Raw genomic sequence first — 13,246 nt, 5'->3', positions numbered from 1 at the left:
CTTTCACGTTTTACTGTAGTTCCAATTTATTGTGAACTTGCTAAGAGGTGAACACTGCAGTAAGCACTTCGTTGTTGTTAGGTGACCTCAAGTCGATTCTGACTCATAGTGACCCCATGTGACATAGTAGAACTGCCCTACAGGGTTTCCTAGGCTGTAATCTTTATTGGAGCAAATTGACAGGTCTTTTCTCCTGAAGAGCCACCGAGTGGGTTTGAACTGCCAACCTTTTGGTTAGCACCCAGCACTTTACTGTTGTCCCACTAGGGCACCTTTAGTAAGCACTTTACACACAATATTTCATTTAATCCTCACAACAATCCTGGGGGAATAGTATTACATCCATATTACAGATGGGTAGACTGAGGCTGAAGGAGCCCTGGTGGTGCAACGGTTAATCGCTCGGTTGTCAAAAGGACAGTGGTTCAAACCCACCAGCCTGGGAGAAAAGATCTGGCCATCTGCTCCAGCAAAGATTTACAGCCGAGGAAACCCTATGGGGCAGTTCTACTCTGTCATATAGAGTCGCTATGAATGGGAATACACTCGAGGGCACACAACAGCCGTAACAGACGGAGGCTCAGAGAAGCAAACCTTGCCTTGGCTGGTAACAGAGTTAGGACTGGAACCAGGGCTTTGAACTGGTTCCTTCTGGTTTGAACCCCTGCTGAGAATTTGAATTTCTAACAAGTTCCCAGGTGATGCTAATGCTGCTGGTTAGGGACCAATTCTGAGAACCACTAGTAGAGCCAATCAAAAACCAAACCCACTGCCGTGGAGTAAATTCCGACTCATAGCGACCCTATAGGGCAGAGTAGAACTGTCTCAGGATTTCCAAGGCTGAAATCTTTATGGAAGCAGATGCTGGTAGGTTCAAACTGCCAGCCTTTCAGTTAGCAGCCCAGCAGGGCTCCTACTAGTAGGGCAGTGATTCTCAAAATTTATCATGCATATCACCTGGGGATTTTGTTAAAATGTAAATTCTGATTCAGTATATCTGGAGGTGGAAATGCAAATTATCAGCAGAGGTGAGAAGGAACCATTCAAAGCCCCGATTCGGAATGAAACTCTGGTTCATGGTCCTAACCATTACATGTACTGTCTCAGACCCTCATTCGGTTAGCCAGCCTTTCCTTTAGCGGTGTGGGGAACTAAGAAATTTATAACGACTGCCATTAGGTGATTCTCTTCTGTGTTGTTTATAGAGACGACAACCCAAACTGTGAGCCACCTGACAACCCTATGAGGCAAGCAGTGCATGCTATTATTATCCTCGTTTTATGGATGAGAAAAATGATTCTCATTAAAGTGAAGCCACCTGTCAAGAGCCTCACAGTCTGTCAGGGCGGAGTCAGCTATGGTTTTAAGGTGTCTTGTCTCTGTCCTATAGGGTCGCGACGGGTCTGAATCAACTCGACGGTTTGGTTTGGTTTTGGTGTCTACAGAGTGCGCTTTTCAGCACACTGTAAAAAAAAAAAAAAAAAGAAAAAAAATTACATCCTTCCTGGCTTTAAATGTACGGCGGAAATACGGCAACCTGAGCGGACGAGTAGGTGACTGCGCATGCGCACACTACAAACCCAGTTGGCAGTGTCAGCCACGTGTTCCCAGGTGCCAACGCGGAACGGAGCGCGAAGCCTAGATCTCACTACACGTGGACAAGCTCTGGCGAATAAAAACTGTAGTCACGAGACTAGACCTAGGAAACTACACTTCCCAGAAGAAGCCTTATGCAGCCGGCTTGCTAGCGGACGAATTTCCGGAAAAGCAGGCGCGCGATAGGCTGAGGAGAGAAAGTGGGCGGTTCTAAGCCGCCAGAGGCTCCGCCTGTTTCCGGTAGACTCCGGTCGCGGTAGCTGCTCACCATCGTGTCTGCCGAGCTTTCCCCGGCGAGAGCAGATATGGCGGCGGCTTTTCGGAAGGCGGCTAAGTCCCGGCAGCTGGAACACCGAGAGCGAAGCCAGGTGGGTCCGCACAAGCCTCACGAGTGCTGGCCCGTGGCCCCACGAGCTGTCTCCTCCCAACACCCCCCCACCCCGTCCTGTTCCGGCTGTACGCAGATGCTGTATGTAAATATATGCAAATGAATGCTAACGAATAGTTTTGGCTGGGGCGGAGCCTCACGACGGCTGGGTATAAAGTTGTTGCTCTCTCCGTAAGAAGTTCCGGGCGCTTTCTGTACGGGCTGCTCCCCAGTCACTGGGGATAATCAGACCTATCCTGCAGGGTTTCAGTGAGGTAACTCAGTGAGTTAATGTGTGTAAAGTGCTTAACCTTCCCTGAGGAAGTTGAGGTCAAAGTTCACACAGCTAATAAATGGCCAGGCTGGGATTAGTATTTATATTTAATGCTTGGCTCTGCCCGCTGCATATTGGTTTCGGTGACTGTAGGGATTGATGTTTTAAATGTGGTGTCATCATCATGCGAGGGCTTTGTGGTTCATGAAGATCTGCCAAGTACGCTTTTGTCTGTGCCTCATCCTGTAAAGTTGGTGTTTTCCATTCCCATTACACAGGGGAGGAAACTGAGGTCCAGGAGCGAAAGGGACTTGCCCATTCACAAAAACGTCACATTCAGACAAAATAAACAGTTGCAGGATTTCTGTAGAGCGTGTTTCTGTGTGGGGCGATTGAGTAGAAGTTTGCTTATTATATGCAGAGTCAATTTATCCACCCCTTTGTGCTGGGAATCACATATCTAATTCAGAAAGGCCTTTGGAGATATCTAGTCCAATTTCATTTTACAAATGGGGAAGAAAGGGGAAGGGGTGTATCTAAAGTTATGCAAGTGATTGATGGGGTAGAACTAAAGCTTTTTTTAAAAGAAAACTTTATTTTTAAAATTTTATTTATTTTGTCGTTGTTGAGAATATATGCAGCAAAACATACACCAGTTTAACCGTTTCTACATGTACAATTCAGTGACATTGATTACATTCTTCGATTTGTGCCATTCTCACCTTTTCTGAGTTGTTTCTCCCCTATTAACATAAACTCACTGCCCCCTAAGGTTCCTATCTAATCTTTCAAGTTGTTGTTGTCAGTTTGATCCCATATAGATAGTTCTTAAAAGAGCTTAATGCTCAAGGTAGACATTTTTTACTAGTTAAGCTAGACTGTTGTTTGGTTTTAAGAAGACTTCAGGGTATATTTTTGGTTTAAGGTTTAAAGAGTATCTGAGGGCAATAGTTTCAGGGGTTCAGCCACCCTCCATGGATTTAGAAAGTCTGGAGTTGATGAGAATTTGAAATTCTGTTCTACAATTTCCCCCATTTGATCAGAATTCTTCTATGGAGTCTTTGATCAAAATGTTCAGTAATGGTAGCTGGGCACCAGCCAGTTCTTCTGGTCTCATGGCAGAGGAGGCAGTTGTTCTAGGAGGCAGTTAGCTACACATTGCATTCCCTCCTCCTACTCCTGACTCTCCTTCTTTCTCTGTTGCTCCAGGCGAATAGAGACCAGTTGTTGTGTCTTGGATGAGAACTAAAGCCTCTTGATGACAGTTTAGTCTTCCTGCTTAATAGCATTTATCAGACATTTATTGCACACTTACTGTGTGCTCAGTGGTGTGCTGGGAGCAGTAGTGTAATTTGCCACTTTGCTTGAAAGACTGTGTGTGGACCTCGCTGAAAGTAATAGTAGCTGTAAGTGCTTACTGTGTGCTAGAGCCAAAGTGCCTTACCCTGTGATATCATTTAACTCTCAAAACCACTGATGGAAGCAGGTACTGTTATTTCCTCACATTTGCAGATTAGGAAACTAAGGCTCAGATTGTTGTTGTTAGGTGCCGTTGAATAGACTCTGACTCATAACGACCCTATGTATAACAAGGAAACATTGCCTGATCAGGTAGGTTAAGTAGTTTGCCCAAAGACATAACAGCATATACCAGGTGTTTTGACTCCAGAGGGTACCTAAAGGTGAAGTAAGAGAGAACTTTATAAGAGATGGCACATAAAAAATACCAAGTGAGGAGTTTGAGTGGGAAGAGTAGAGGTGATGAGAGAAAGCACCATGGTAAAACTTGTTAGACTGGGAAGGAAATGATAATAGCTGTCACTTTTTGAGCACGTACTGTGTGTTAGGCAAAGCCCTACATGCTTTACAAGGATTATCTCATATAATTGTACAGCATCCCTATGAGGTAGATGTTATTATCCTCATTTTACCAATGACCTGATGCTTAGATTGAATAGGGTCACAGTTATAAATAGTTAATTTGGATTAGCAGAGAAGGGAGAGGGGGCATTCCAGGCTGGCCATGAGCATGGCATAGATAAATCTGTTTGAGCAGGAAGTGAGGATCTTTGTGGAAGAAGTAAAGAGAAGGCCGTGCCAGAAAGGTGAGTAAACACATTGACAGGGGCAGTCTCTATTTGGATAAAGTTTGGACTTTATCCAGTAGGTCATTCAGTGAGGCAGTGGGGGAGCCATTGAAGATACTTTGTATGGAGAGTGTGTGTATAATGCAAACAGTACTTCAGATGCAGTGCCAGGTTTCCTTCTGTAATGCAGATGTACATCCAAGGGGACATGACAGATTCGAAGATTTCTACCTCATGTTGTTGCTCTTTCAACCCTTGAATTTTCCCTCTCCACTCTTTGTCAACCTCCCTTTGTCTGCTATAATTAAAATAAAAATTATTAGAGGAGGTTTTGGGTGTTATTTAAATATTGAGTTATTTATTGCATCAGTTGAAGGAAAAAAGGTGGGAAAGTTAACTTTAAAATCCCACCCAAATTATTATACAAGTTTAGACAGTAAAGAAGTGTACTTCTGCAGAAGTAAAGATTATTCAAAGCAGAAGAGAATGCCGTCTAATGGGGTGGTGAAGACTGTGCCACCACATAGTAATTGCTTCTAGTTTTGCATTCTTTTCTTGGGCAAGTGGTTCTCTGAACTTCATTCCCCTTCTGGAAAATTGGGATAACAATAGTGCCTGCTTTACCTGCTTTCCATGGTTGTTGGGATTAAATGAGATTGTAATGTGTTTATCACACTGCCTTATAACAACAGAGTGAGTGCTTAATAAATATGGTCTAGTATGATGATGTAACCAAAGCATCTAGTGCAGACTGACATATAGTACACCAAAACCCAAACCCACTGCTGTCAAGTTGATTCCAACTCACAGCGACCCCATAGGGTTTCCAAGGATATAAATCTCTATGGAGGCAGACTTCCACATCTTTCTCCCGCTTAGCAGCTGGTGGTTTCGAACTGCCAACTTTTCTTTTCGGTTAGCAAGCAGTCGCTTTAACCAATGCGCCATCAGGCCTCCTTGATATATAGTAAGCGCTGAAGAAATAGTAGCTCGTAGAAACATAATAACCAAGATTTAATCCTTGTATCCTCTATACTGTTCAAGTTCTGTGTCAGAGGGTGTTTTCTGTCATACTTGGTTTTCTCTCATGCCTTGTACCACAGGCTGATGATAACTGTAAACATTTGCCGGGCCCCTGCTACGTGCATTTGCAGGCACTTCCACTTCAGAGAGTCTCGTTTCATCCTCACGAAGGAGCCACAGTGGCGCAATGGTTAAGTACTCAGCTGCTAACCAAAAGGTTGGTGGTTTGAACCAAACCAACCTAGCGGCTCCACAGGAGGAAGACCTGGAGATCTGCTCCTGTAAAGATTACAGCCTAGAAAACCCTATGGGACAGTCCTACTCTGACACATGGGGTCATTATGAGTTGAAATGGCACCTAACAACAACAGCATAACCCTGTGAAGTAAGTACTGTTATTCTCATTTTCCAGTTAGAAAAATGCAGCTCAGAGAAGTTAAGTGACTTGCCGAAGGTCACAGATTATTAAAAGGTAAAGCTGGGATTTGAACCCAAGTCTCCAGACTCTAAATTTAGCTCTCTTACCACAGTTGCCTCCCTGTTACTATGTTTTCCCTTCATAGTAGTTTTTAAACCCTTGGATTAAGTTCGTAGTAATTTTAGTACAACTGGCAACTGCTTGTTTAGTGCCGAGTCATTGTTGCCTCTCTCTGTCCTTAATAGGCCAAGAAATCTACTATGGCAGTGCTTGTGACTTCTCTGGCGCCTGCATGGTCCCTCTTATCCTTGGGCAGAGCCCAGCTGGAGGTGGAGAGGGAGCAGGGTAACAGATTTGGCTCCAAGGACATGGGTTTACTGGGTTCTCTAGAGACTCCTGTTCCCATCAGGTGTCATGTTGATTTAGGTATATGTTTGCTGAGGAAACTAAGCCCTTTCTTTTTCTTTTGTCTTCTAGCCTGGCTTTCGAAAACATCTGGGCCTGCTGGAGAAAAAGAAAGATTACAAACTTCGTGCAGAGTGAGTTCAGTCTTTTGGGGAGAAATGCTGCCAAGAAAGCTTACAGTCTCCCTGTGCTGCAGCTGAATTGCCTGAGTGTCCAGCGGGATAATTTCCTGGCATTGAGAACATGGCCAAAGCCCTGGCAGCCTGTCAGATACTTTTCTGTGATCCTGAACTTCTCTCTTTCTTTAGACAGAGTGTTATTTATTTAACTGTAGTTGCATTGTGACTTTTTTTATTATGTTTCTCCAGATCATTTTCTCGTAGTGACTTTGATTTGCCTCTGCCTTGGTGTTTGAGCCAAAAGTTGAATCTTTTTTCTCTCCTTTTTTTTTTTGAAGTGCAAGATATAATGTAAAATTCCAGTTGTTGAGTCTCTTACATCACCATGTGTGTGGTGTGGAATGAAGAAATGTGAAAGGTGGATTCATGAGACTGAGCGTGGGTGATAATGAATTCTGAAAACATTTTATAAAACAATTATCCCCATGCTTCTTCTTTAGCACTTTATTTGCAAAGTACTTTGTAATTATTTGTTAGCTGTGCCTGTCAGCTGAGGTCCTTCTTATGCTCCTGGTATGGATAGTGATGGATTAAGTGGATTGCTCTGGGTCCCAGAGCGTAAAGGCTGATAATAATAATTGGGTGCTGATACTGGGCCAGGCAGTATTCTAGGAGATTTTCAGTATTTACATTCATTTATTCCTCCTGGTAATTTTCTGGGATAAAACCTAAAAAATCGAACCAGTTGTTGAGTCGATTCTGACTCATAGTCACCCTATAGGTCAGAGTAGAAATGCCCCATACGGTTTCCCAGCCTGAAATATTTTCAGAAGCAGACTGCCACATCTTTCTCCTGTGGAGCAGCTGGTGGGTTTGAACCGCCAGCCTTTTGGTTAGGAGCATTGTGCCACCAGGGCTCCTAATTTTCTGGGCTAAGTTACTATTATTATCATCCTCATGTTACAGATGAAATTAGGGTAGAGTGGTTAATTAACTTAAGCGAGGTTATTCAGCCAGAATTAGCGAAGTCAAGATTTGAACCCAGACAGTTCCCTCCCTTTCCCCTGTCTGGGCTCCAGAGTCCACGATTCTAGTCATTATGCTATACTGCACTGTGTAGTTTCTGAATCTGCTGAAGCTTGCACCAGAACCTGCCTAAGAAGTTTTTATTTGTGCTTTGTTTGGTGTCTCCTTGTAATGATTTAAATGGCACCAAAATATACGTGGGAGAGTGGCCATTAATTTCAGGTAAGATTGGGATAGGAGAGGACTGTTAGATTGTGGATCTTATAGAGACATGAGCTCAACATCAGTGACAGTGGTGGCACGGATCAGATCCAGTCATTGCTTTGGCTTTTTTTGAGTTTCATTTTGTGTGAACTTTCAGATTCTTGTAAAGTATGCTCATTGTGTTCTTTTTGCTACTAACCTTGTTTATCTAGTGATTACCGAAAAAAGCAAGAATACCTAAGAGCTCTCCGGAAGAAGGCTCTTGAAAAAAATCCAGATGAATTCTACTATAAAATGACTCGGGTTAAACTCCAGGTGGGTACTTAATTGACCAGTCACTGTTTTGAGCTCCAACTGTTTGAAAATAGGGATGGGGGAGAGGATGGAGAGGAAGGCTCTTTGGTCCTTAATAGTGCCCTTCTCCGATTGGGCCAGGTGTTGTTGGTCAATATCCAAGGCAAACCTGCCCCCTCATGGGCAGCATGCATTTTTGTTTCTGAATCTGAGTTGCCTTATGTCTTGAGTTGCACTAAGAGTGGATTATTGGAGGTGCTAAATAGTATGTGCATCTCAGGGGCCTGGTGGGTTGGATTGCCATTAGCATACACCATTGCATTGCCTTTGTTTCAACCATGAGCAAACATATTCTCTCCTGGCTGGTGATAATGATGTAAAATGGTTTAAACATTTGAAATGTATCTTTTAAATTTGGGTTTTAGGATGGAGTTCATGTTATTAAGGAAGCAAAGGAAGAAGCAACTCCAGAACAGCTGAAACTCATGAGAACTCAGGATGTCAAATACATAGAAATGAAAAGAGTTGCAGAAGCTAAGGTAACAATTGAAACTCTGTTCTGATGAATTTTTGTTCGTTAAGACTGGAAATACAAATCCATCAATCTCAAGTCATAAACTGATTTCTTCTGGCATTTAAAACCTTAAAGTTTGCTTAATTGTGATAATGAATTAGAAGTATAATCAGCATGGTGAATGGAAAGAGTTCAAGTTTGGAAAGACAGTTAGGTTTGAATTTTGGCTCTGCCATTTACTCATCCCATGATTATGGACAAATTAATCTCCTTGAGGCTGTTTCCTCATTTCTGTCTTATTGGACTCTTGTAAGGATTAAATGAGTTTTGTGGAATGCCTATCTAGCGCTACCTAAATTTTAATGGCCTTTTCCTTTAAAAGAATGAAATAAACATATTCTTTGCTGGCTGGTAATAATGATGTAAAATGATTTAAACTTTGAAATTCATTGCTGGTACCCCAGAAGAACCCGATATAAAGTGAGACCCTATTCTGTTTTCTAGAAAATTGAAAGACTAAAATCAGAGCTCCATCTGCTGGATTTTCAAGGGAAGCAACAGAATAACCATGTGTTCTTTTTTGACACCAAAAAAGAAGGTACAAAATGTTTGAAGTTTTCTGGGACAGTCTAGCATATTGATTTATGTTGTTCAGAGACAGACTTTGGACATTGCCTTAAGGATTGTCTTGACTTTTAGTTGAACACTTCGATGTTGCAACTCACCTGCGAACAGCCCCGGAACTAGTTGATAGAGTCTTTAATAGACCCACAGTAGAGACCTTGAGGAAGGAAAAAGTGAAAGGAGTTACCCATCAGACTCAATTTAAGGTAATTTTCTCTATTGTTGTTCTCCATTTTTGAGTTTAGGGCAATCTAGGTTCCTTTTTTTCTCACTGCATTTAATATAATGATTTGTGGAAAACTCATTATGTTCCCTTAGAAAAGTGGAAGGAGAATTTGATTATGGGGATGGAAGCGGAGGAGGGTTCTCTGGTTTTTGAGATTGGAGGCTGTGCAGCATTTAGTGGTCAGGAGCTTAGGTTCTGGCCTTTAGATCCGGGTTGGAATCCCAGCTCTGACCCTGTGCTTTAATGCTTTAAACAAATGCCAAACATTTTTAAAATGCAGAGAAAAGAGGGACACGAAGGATTAAGGGATTTGGTATGCTTTGATATTGAACCTGCAGCAGTGAATACATATCAAAAGGTCTTTTTATATCACGCTTATAATTGTAACCAAAATTTTGTGTTTGACTTTTCGTTATAGTGCTTTCCGTCACTGTAACTGGGTTTGTGCACAAGACATGCTTTTTCTCAAAGCCTTCTGGAGTTGAACTCTCACTTCTGACTGATTCATTTAAAAAAATGCTGTCAGTGTGTTTCAAGCAGACAGCTGTTCTGTTTTGATTTGAATCATTTACACCACATCAGCTTTGCTTCCAATGTTTAACTTCACAGCAGTTTTCTCTAGCTCAGAGGCAGCTAAACTTGCTTTAGTAATATAAATACTCCTAATTAGTTTGACTATATTGGGTGATCCCATAAATTCGACAGTCTGTGCAATAACGTGAAAACAAAAGCTGTCTGAAACCACTGCTGTGAGACTAGGGTAGAGTCGGTGAATTGTTAAGTCTGAGGCCCAGTACTGCTCCCCTCTATGTAGATGACACTTCCAGCTGAGGAGCCGGCTCACTAGTGTTCTTGTGATAACCCTGTTTATCAATTAGTCGTATTTTCAATTAGCCGCGTCACTGACACGTCTCAAGAATTGTAGTAGTCCCTAAAGAGATTAATATCCTAAACTCCTGTGTAGAATAGTTCACAGCATAGCTTTTGAGAAGTTGGAAAGGTTTGAGTCTTACCATTTTTGTCTAGCAGTGTTGTTTCTTTTGATTGTTTTCTTTAAAGCGAAGTTGTTTTTATTAAGGGGCTGCTGGCGGGTGGATTGCAAAGGAATTTAGTCTAACCTGGAGAGGGTGGGCAGTCCACAAGTCCACAAGACACACATACACACACTGAAATTTTGTGCAAATGGGTGTATAGCTTGCACACATTTGTACAAACGTGTGTACATTTATCTCAAGAAAGGATCCAAAACTTTCACTAATTTCTCAAAGGTTTATGATTACCCAAATTTAAGGACTGCTGATCTTTGAGGAGTCATTAGCAGTGAGAATTCTCAGGTCACTTTTGCTGAAGAAGTCCTGCTCTCTGAGTTTTGAGGTTCTCAGTCTGCAGCACAGGACCTGGCAGCTCTTATGTTCCTCTCCGTTCACTTTGTGTAGGGTTTCTAGTACTCTTTCATTACTTGCCATCACCTCTGGTAACCAGGAGCTCAGACACGGAGGTTGAAGCAGCTTAGTGTAATAGTGGAAAGATTCCCGGCATTTGTGAGATTCAGGATAGCCTTGACTCTGCTCCAGGTGAACCATGTATCCTTGGGCAAGGTGTTTTTCTTCTCTGGATCTCAATTTCTGCATTTATAAAATGACAGGTTTCAATAAGATGGTTTCCAAGGTTCCTTTCAGTTCTAGAATGTGATGTTTCTAAAATGGACACTGTAGTATCACGCTATGGTAATTCTGAAGTAAGGAGGGAGTTGATGAAACCATTCATGCATATGGGTTTAAGTGGATTAAGAAATATTTTCTTACTCATTTTTATCCTTTTAATTGTTTTATTGAATGTGTGTTTCTTCTGCAGCGGATAGCTAAAGAAAGGCAAAAGCAATATAACCACCTGACACAGCGGATTAAACGAGAGAAGGAATTGTTTGTTGTTGCACAGAAAATTCAAACACGCAAAGATCTTCTGGTGAGGAGGGAGAAGCCTTAGGCCTTCATTTTTTTTCCCCCCTTCTTGTAAAGGTCTTAACTGAGGCTCGATTTCAGCTATGTGTAAATCAGCGCCAGTGAAAATGTCTGCCCCTCAGGGGCAGTGGTTTGAGCCAACGTCTGTTACTCTGACAGTGTTGAAATGTTTCTTGATTAAGAAGGTAATAAGGGGGTTATTAGTCAGTGCTTCGGAACAGCAAAGGGTAGGATTGGGTAGCATATGAACTTTATAGCTTATGAATAGCTATCCTTAACATTTAAACAGGTTAACAAAACCGTGTGTGTCACTCACTGGTGTTTAAAAATAGACAACATTGTGTAGTTAAATAGCAGAGCTAAGGAATCTAAGATGCCCCTTTCATATTATTATCATTTCTCTAAATGTCAAATTCTTTAGCTTTGCACATTACTTCCTTCAGCCTTTCTCAACTGGGGTTCCGTGAGAGAACCTACAAAAAAATGATTTGAATACCTTTCTTCTCAGTTTTCCCAGGAACTGTTTGTACACACCTAGTACCATTGTAGATGCTCAGGAGAGAAGTTAATTGATTACATACAGTGGATGCCTGGGAGTATTAGGGCTTTTTCTGTCCTGAATGAACATTGCCGTTTACTGATAACCTTTTTACTGTTTTGTAGGATAAAACTCAGAAGGTGAAGGTGAAGAGTGCCACAGTAAACTCCCCGGCTATTTACAAATTTCAGAGTCGTCGAAAACGCTGATGTATTATAGTTGAGCCTTGTCATTCTGCAGGGACAAGAATTCTTGTCCCTCACCTCCCCAGGAACTTCACATTCCATTAGTCGAAGTGGCGTGGTTTATCTGTTTGTAGTCATAATTTATTATAGATCTTAAGGTTTGATGTGTTTCTATAAACAACATTAAAGCTCCTTCCCTTGTGTTACTGTTTTTGGGTTGTGAAATCATCAGTCTTATTTGTTTATACTTAAATTTTTTATCATTATGAAAATTATATAATCTTATTTCAGCAAATTTGGAAAATAGTTAATTCATCTTTAATCCCGGTACTTATTCAAGAACAACAAATTTTATTGCATACTTATTGTGCTGAGGACTGTCTAGGTGAAAAACTACTGTGAGCATCCTGGTTGATTTCCTGCATTTTTAAAACTGCACCAGGTTTTTGTTTATGTTTTTGTGTTTTGTAGTTGTAATTACAGTAAACAATTTTATATCCTACTTTTTTCACTTAACATTAAATCATTAGTTTTTTTCCATTTTATTACATCGTTAAATGTTAAAGTAACATATGCTCATGGTAAAAATTAAAATAAGTATTATTTTTAATGATTGTGTAATGTTTTATTCAGTGGATAGAATGATTTTACCTTTATTCATTGTTCTTTTATTGGCTACTCAGGTGGCTTCTTAAGATATCCAAGGAGAAAATCTCTTAAACTTTAAAGCTACAGATAGAAACCCATGGGGCCAAGAACCCACAGAAGCACTTCTTTGTTCATGAAGCTCAAATAGGAATAGACCTGGCTCTCTGTTCCTGCTCTCTGCTCTCCTGGCCATCTTTTGATTCCAAAGCTGTAAATGGATTGGTATAGCCCTTCACGCTGGGATACAGACCCGAGTGTATGTGGCAGCTTCTTTCTCTTCTTCCCAAGAGTCTTACCCATCCCTTACCTGCCCATACAGGGATTGTAGGCTGAGGCCAGTCAGAACAGGACCGAGCATGCTTAGAACAAATGGGAGGGGTGGAGAACAGGGTTCTGGAAGGCTTGCTCACAGTTTGCTGGTGCCCTGGAGGGGGACCAGCTGTGTGGATTTTAAAGATATATATATATGTTTTAAAAATGGTTAGTACCTAGTAAGTGCCCATAGCTGCCAAGTTCCTGTACAAAGCCTAGCATTAAAGCCTGTTTCCTCAGGTTGTACCTAGGGAGATTTAGATCTGGGGGGCCCTGGAAAACAGAAGGGCTGGGGGAACAGAATTTAGCAGCTTTTATATTCAGGAAGTGCTTCCCAGTCTGTGGGAACTCCTGTGGAGGTGCTGACCTCAGTAAATGGTGGTAGATTTACAGGATGGAGATCCAGGGACCTGAATCCCAAGCCA

General features: G+C 41.7%; 1 protein-coding gene across 1 annotated transcript; it reads left to right on the top strand.

Moving 5' to 3' along the window:
• Positions 1-1,831: 1,831 nt before the first annotated feature.
• UTP11 (UTP11 small subunit processome component) lies at positions 1,832-12,471 on the top strand. The gene is made up of 8 exons (XM_004371921.3): positions 1,832-1,964; positions 6,243-6,304; positions 7,732-7,834; positions 8,239-8,352; positions 8,832-8,925; positions 9,027-9,157; positions 11,032-11,142; positions 11,802-12,471. The coding sequence occupies exons 1-8, from the start codon at positions 1,902-1,904 to the stop codon at positions 11,883-11,885; spliced, it is 762 nt and encodes a 253-aa protein (XP_004371978.1). The 5' UTR covers positions 1,832-1,901; the 3' UTR covers positions 11,886-12,471.
• The last annotated feature ends 775 nt before the right edge of the window (positions 12,472-13,246 follow it).

Source organism: Trichechus manatus, unplaced genomic scaffold (genome assembly GCF_000243295.1).
Source record: "Trichechus manatus latirostris isolate Lorelei unplaced genomic scaffold, TriManLat1.0 scaffold00015, whole genome shotgun sequence".
Taxonomy (NCBI): Eukaryota; Metazoa; Chordata; class Mammalia; order Sirenia; family Trichechidae; genus Trichechus; species Trichechus manatus.
Note: the sequence above shows the minus strand (reverse complement) of the source record. Positions and strands in the feature narration are given on the sequence as shown.

Excerpts from the sequence above, each read along its gene's own strand:
- UTP11 (XM_004371921.3), top strand. The coding sequence starts at position 1,902 with ATGGCGGCGGCTTTTCGGAAGGCGGCTAAGTCCCGGCAGCTGGAACAC. Across the intron at positions 6,305-7,731 it reads GATTACAAACTTCGTGCAGA|TGATTACCGAAAAAAGCAAG; the intron begins GTGAGTTCAGTC and ends TTGTTTATCTAG. Across the intron at positions 9,158-11,031 it reads CCCATCAGACTCAATTTAAG|CGGATAGCTAAAGAAAGGCA; the intron begins GTAATTTTCTCT and ends TTTCTTCTGCAG.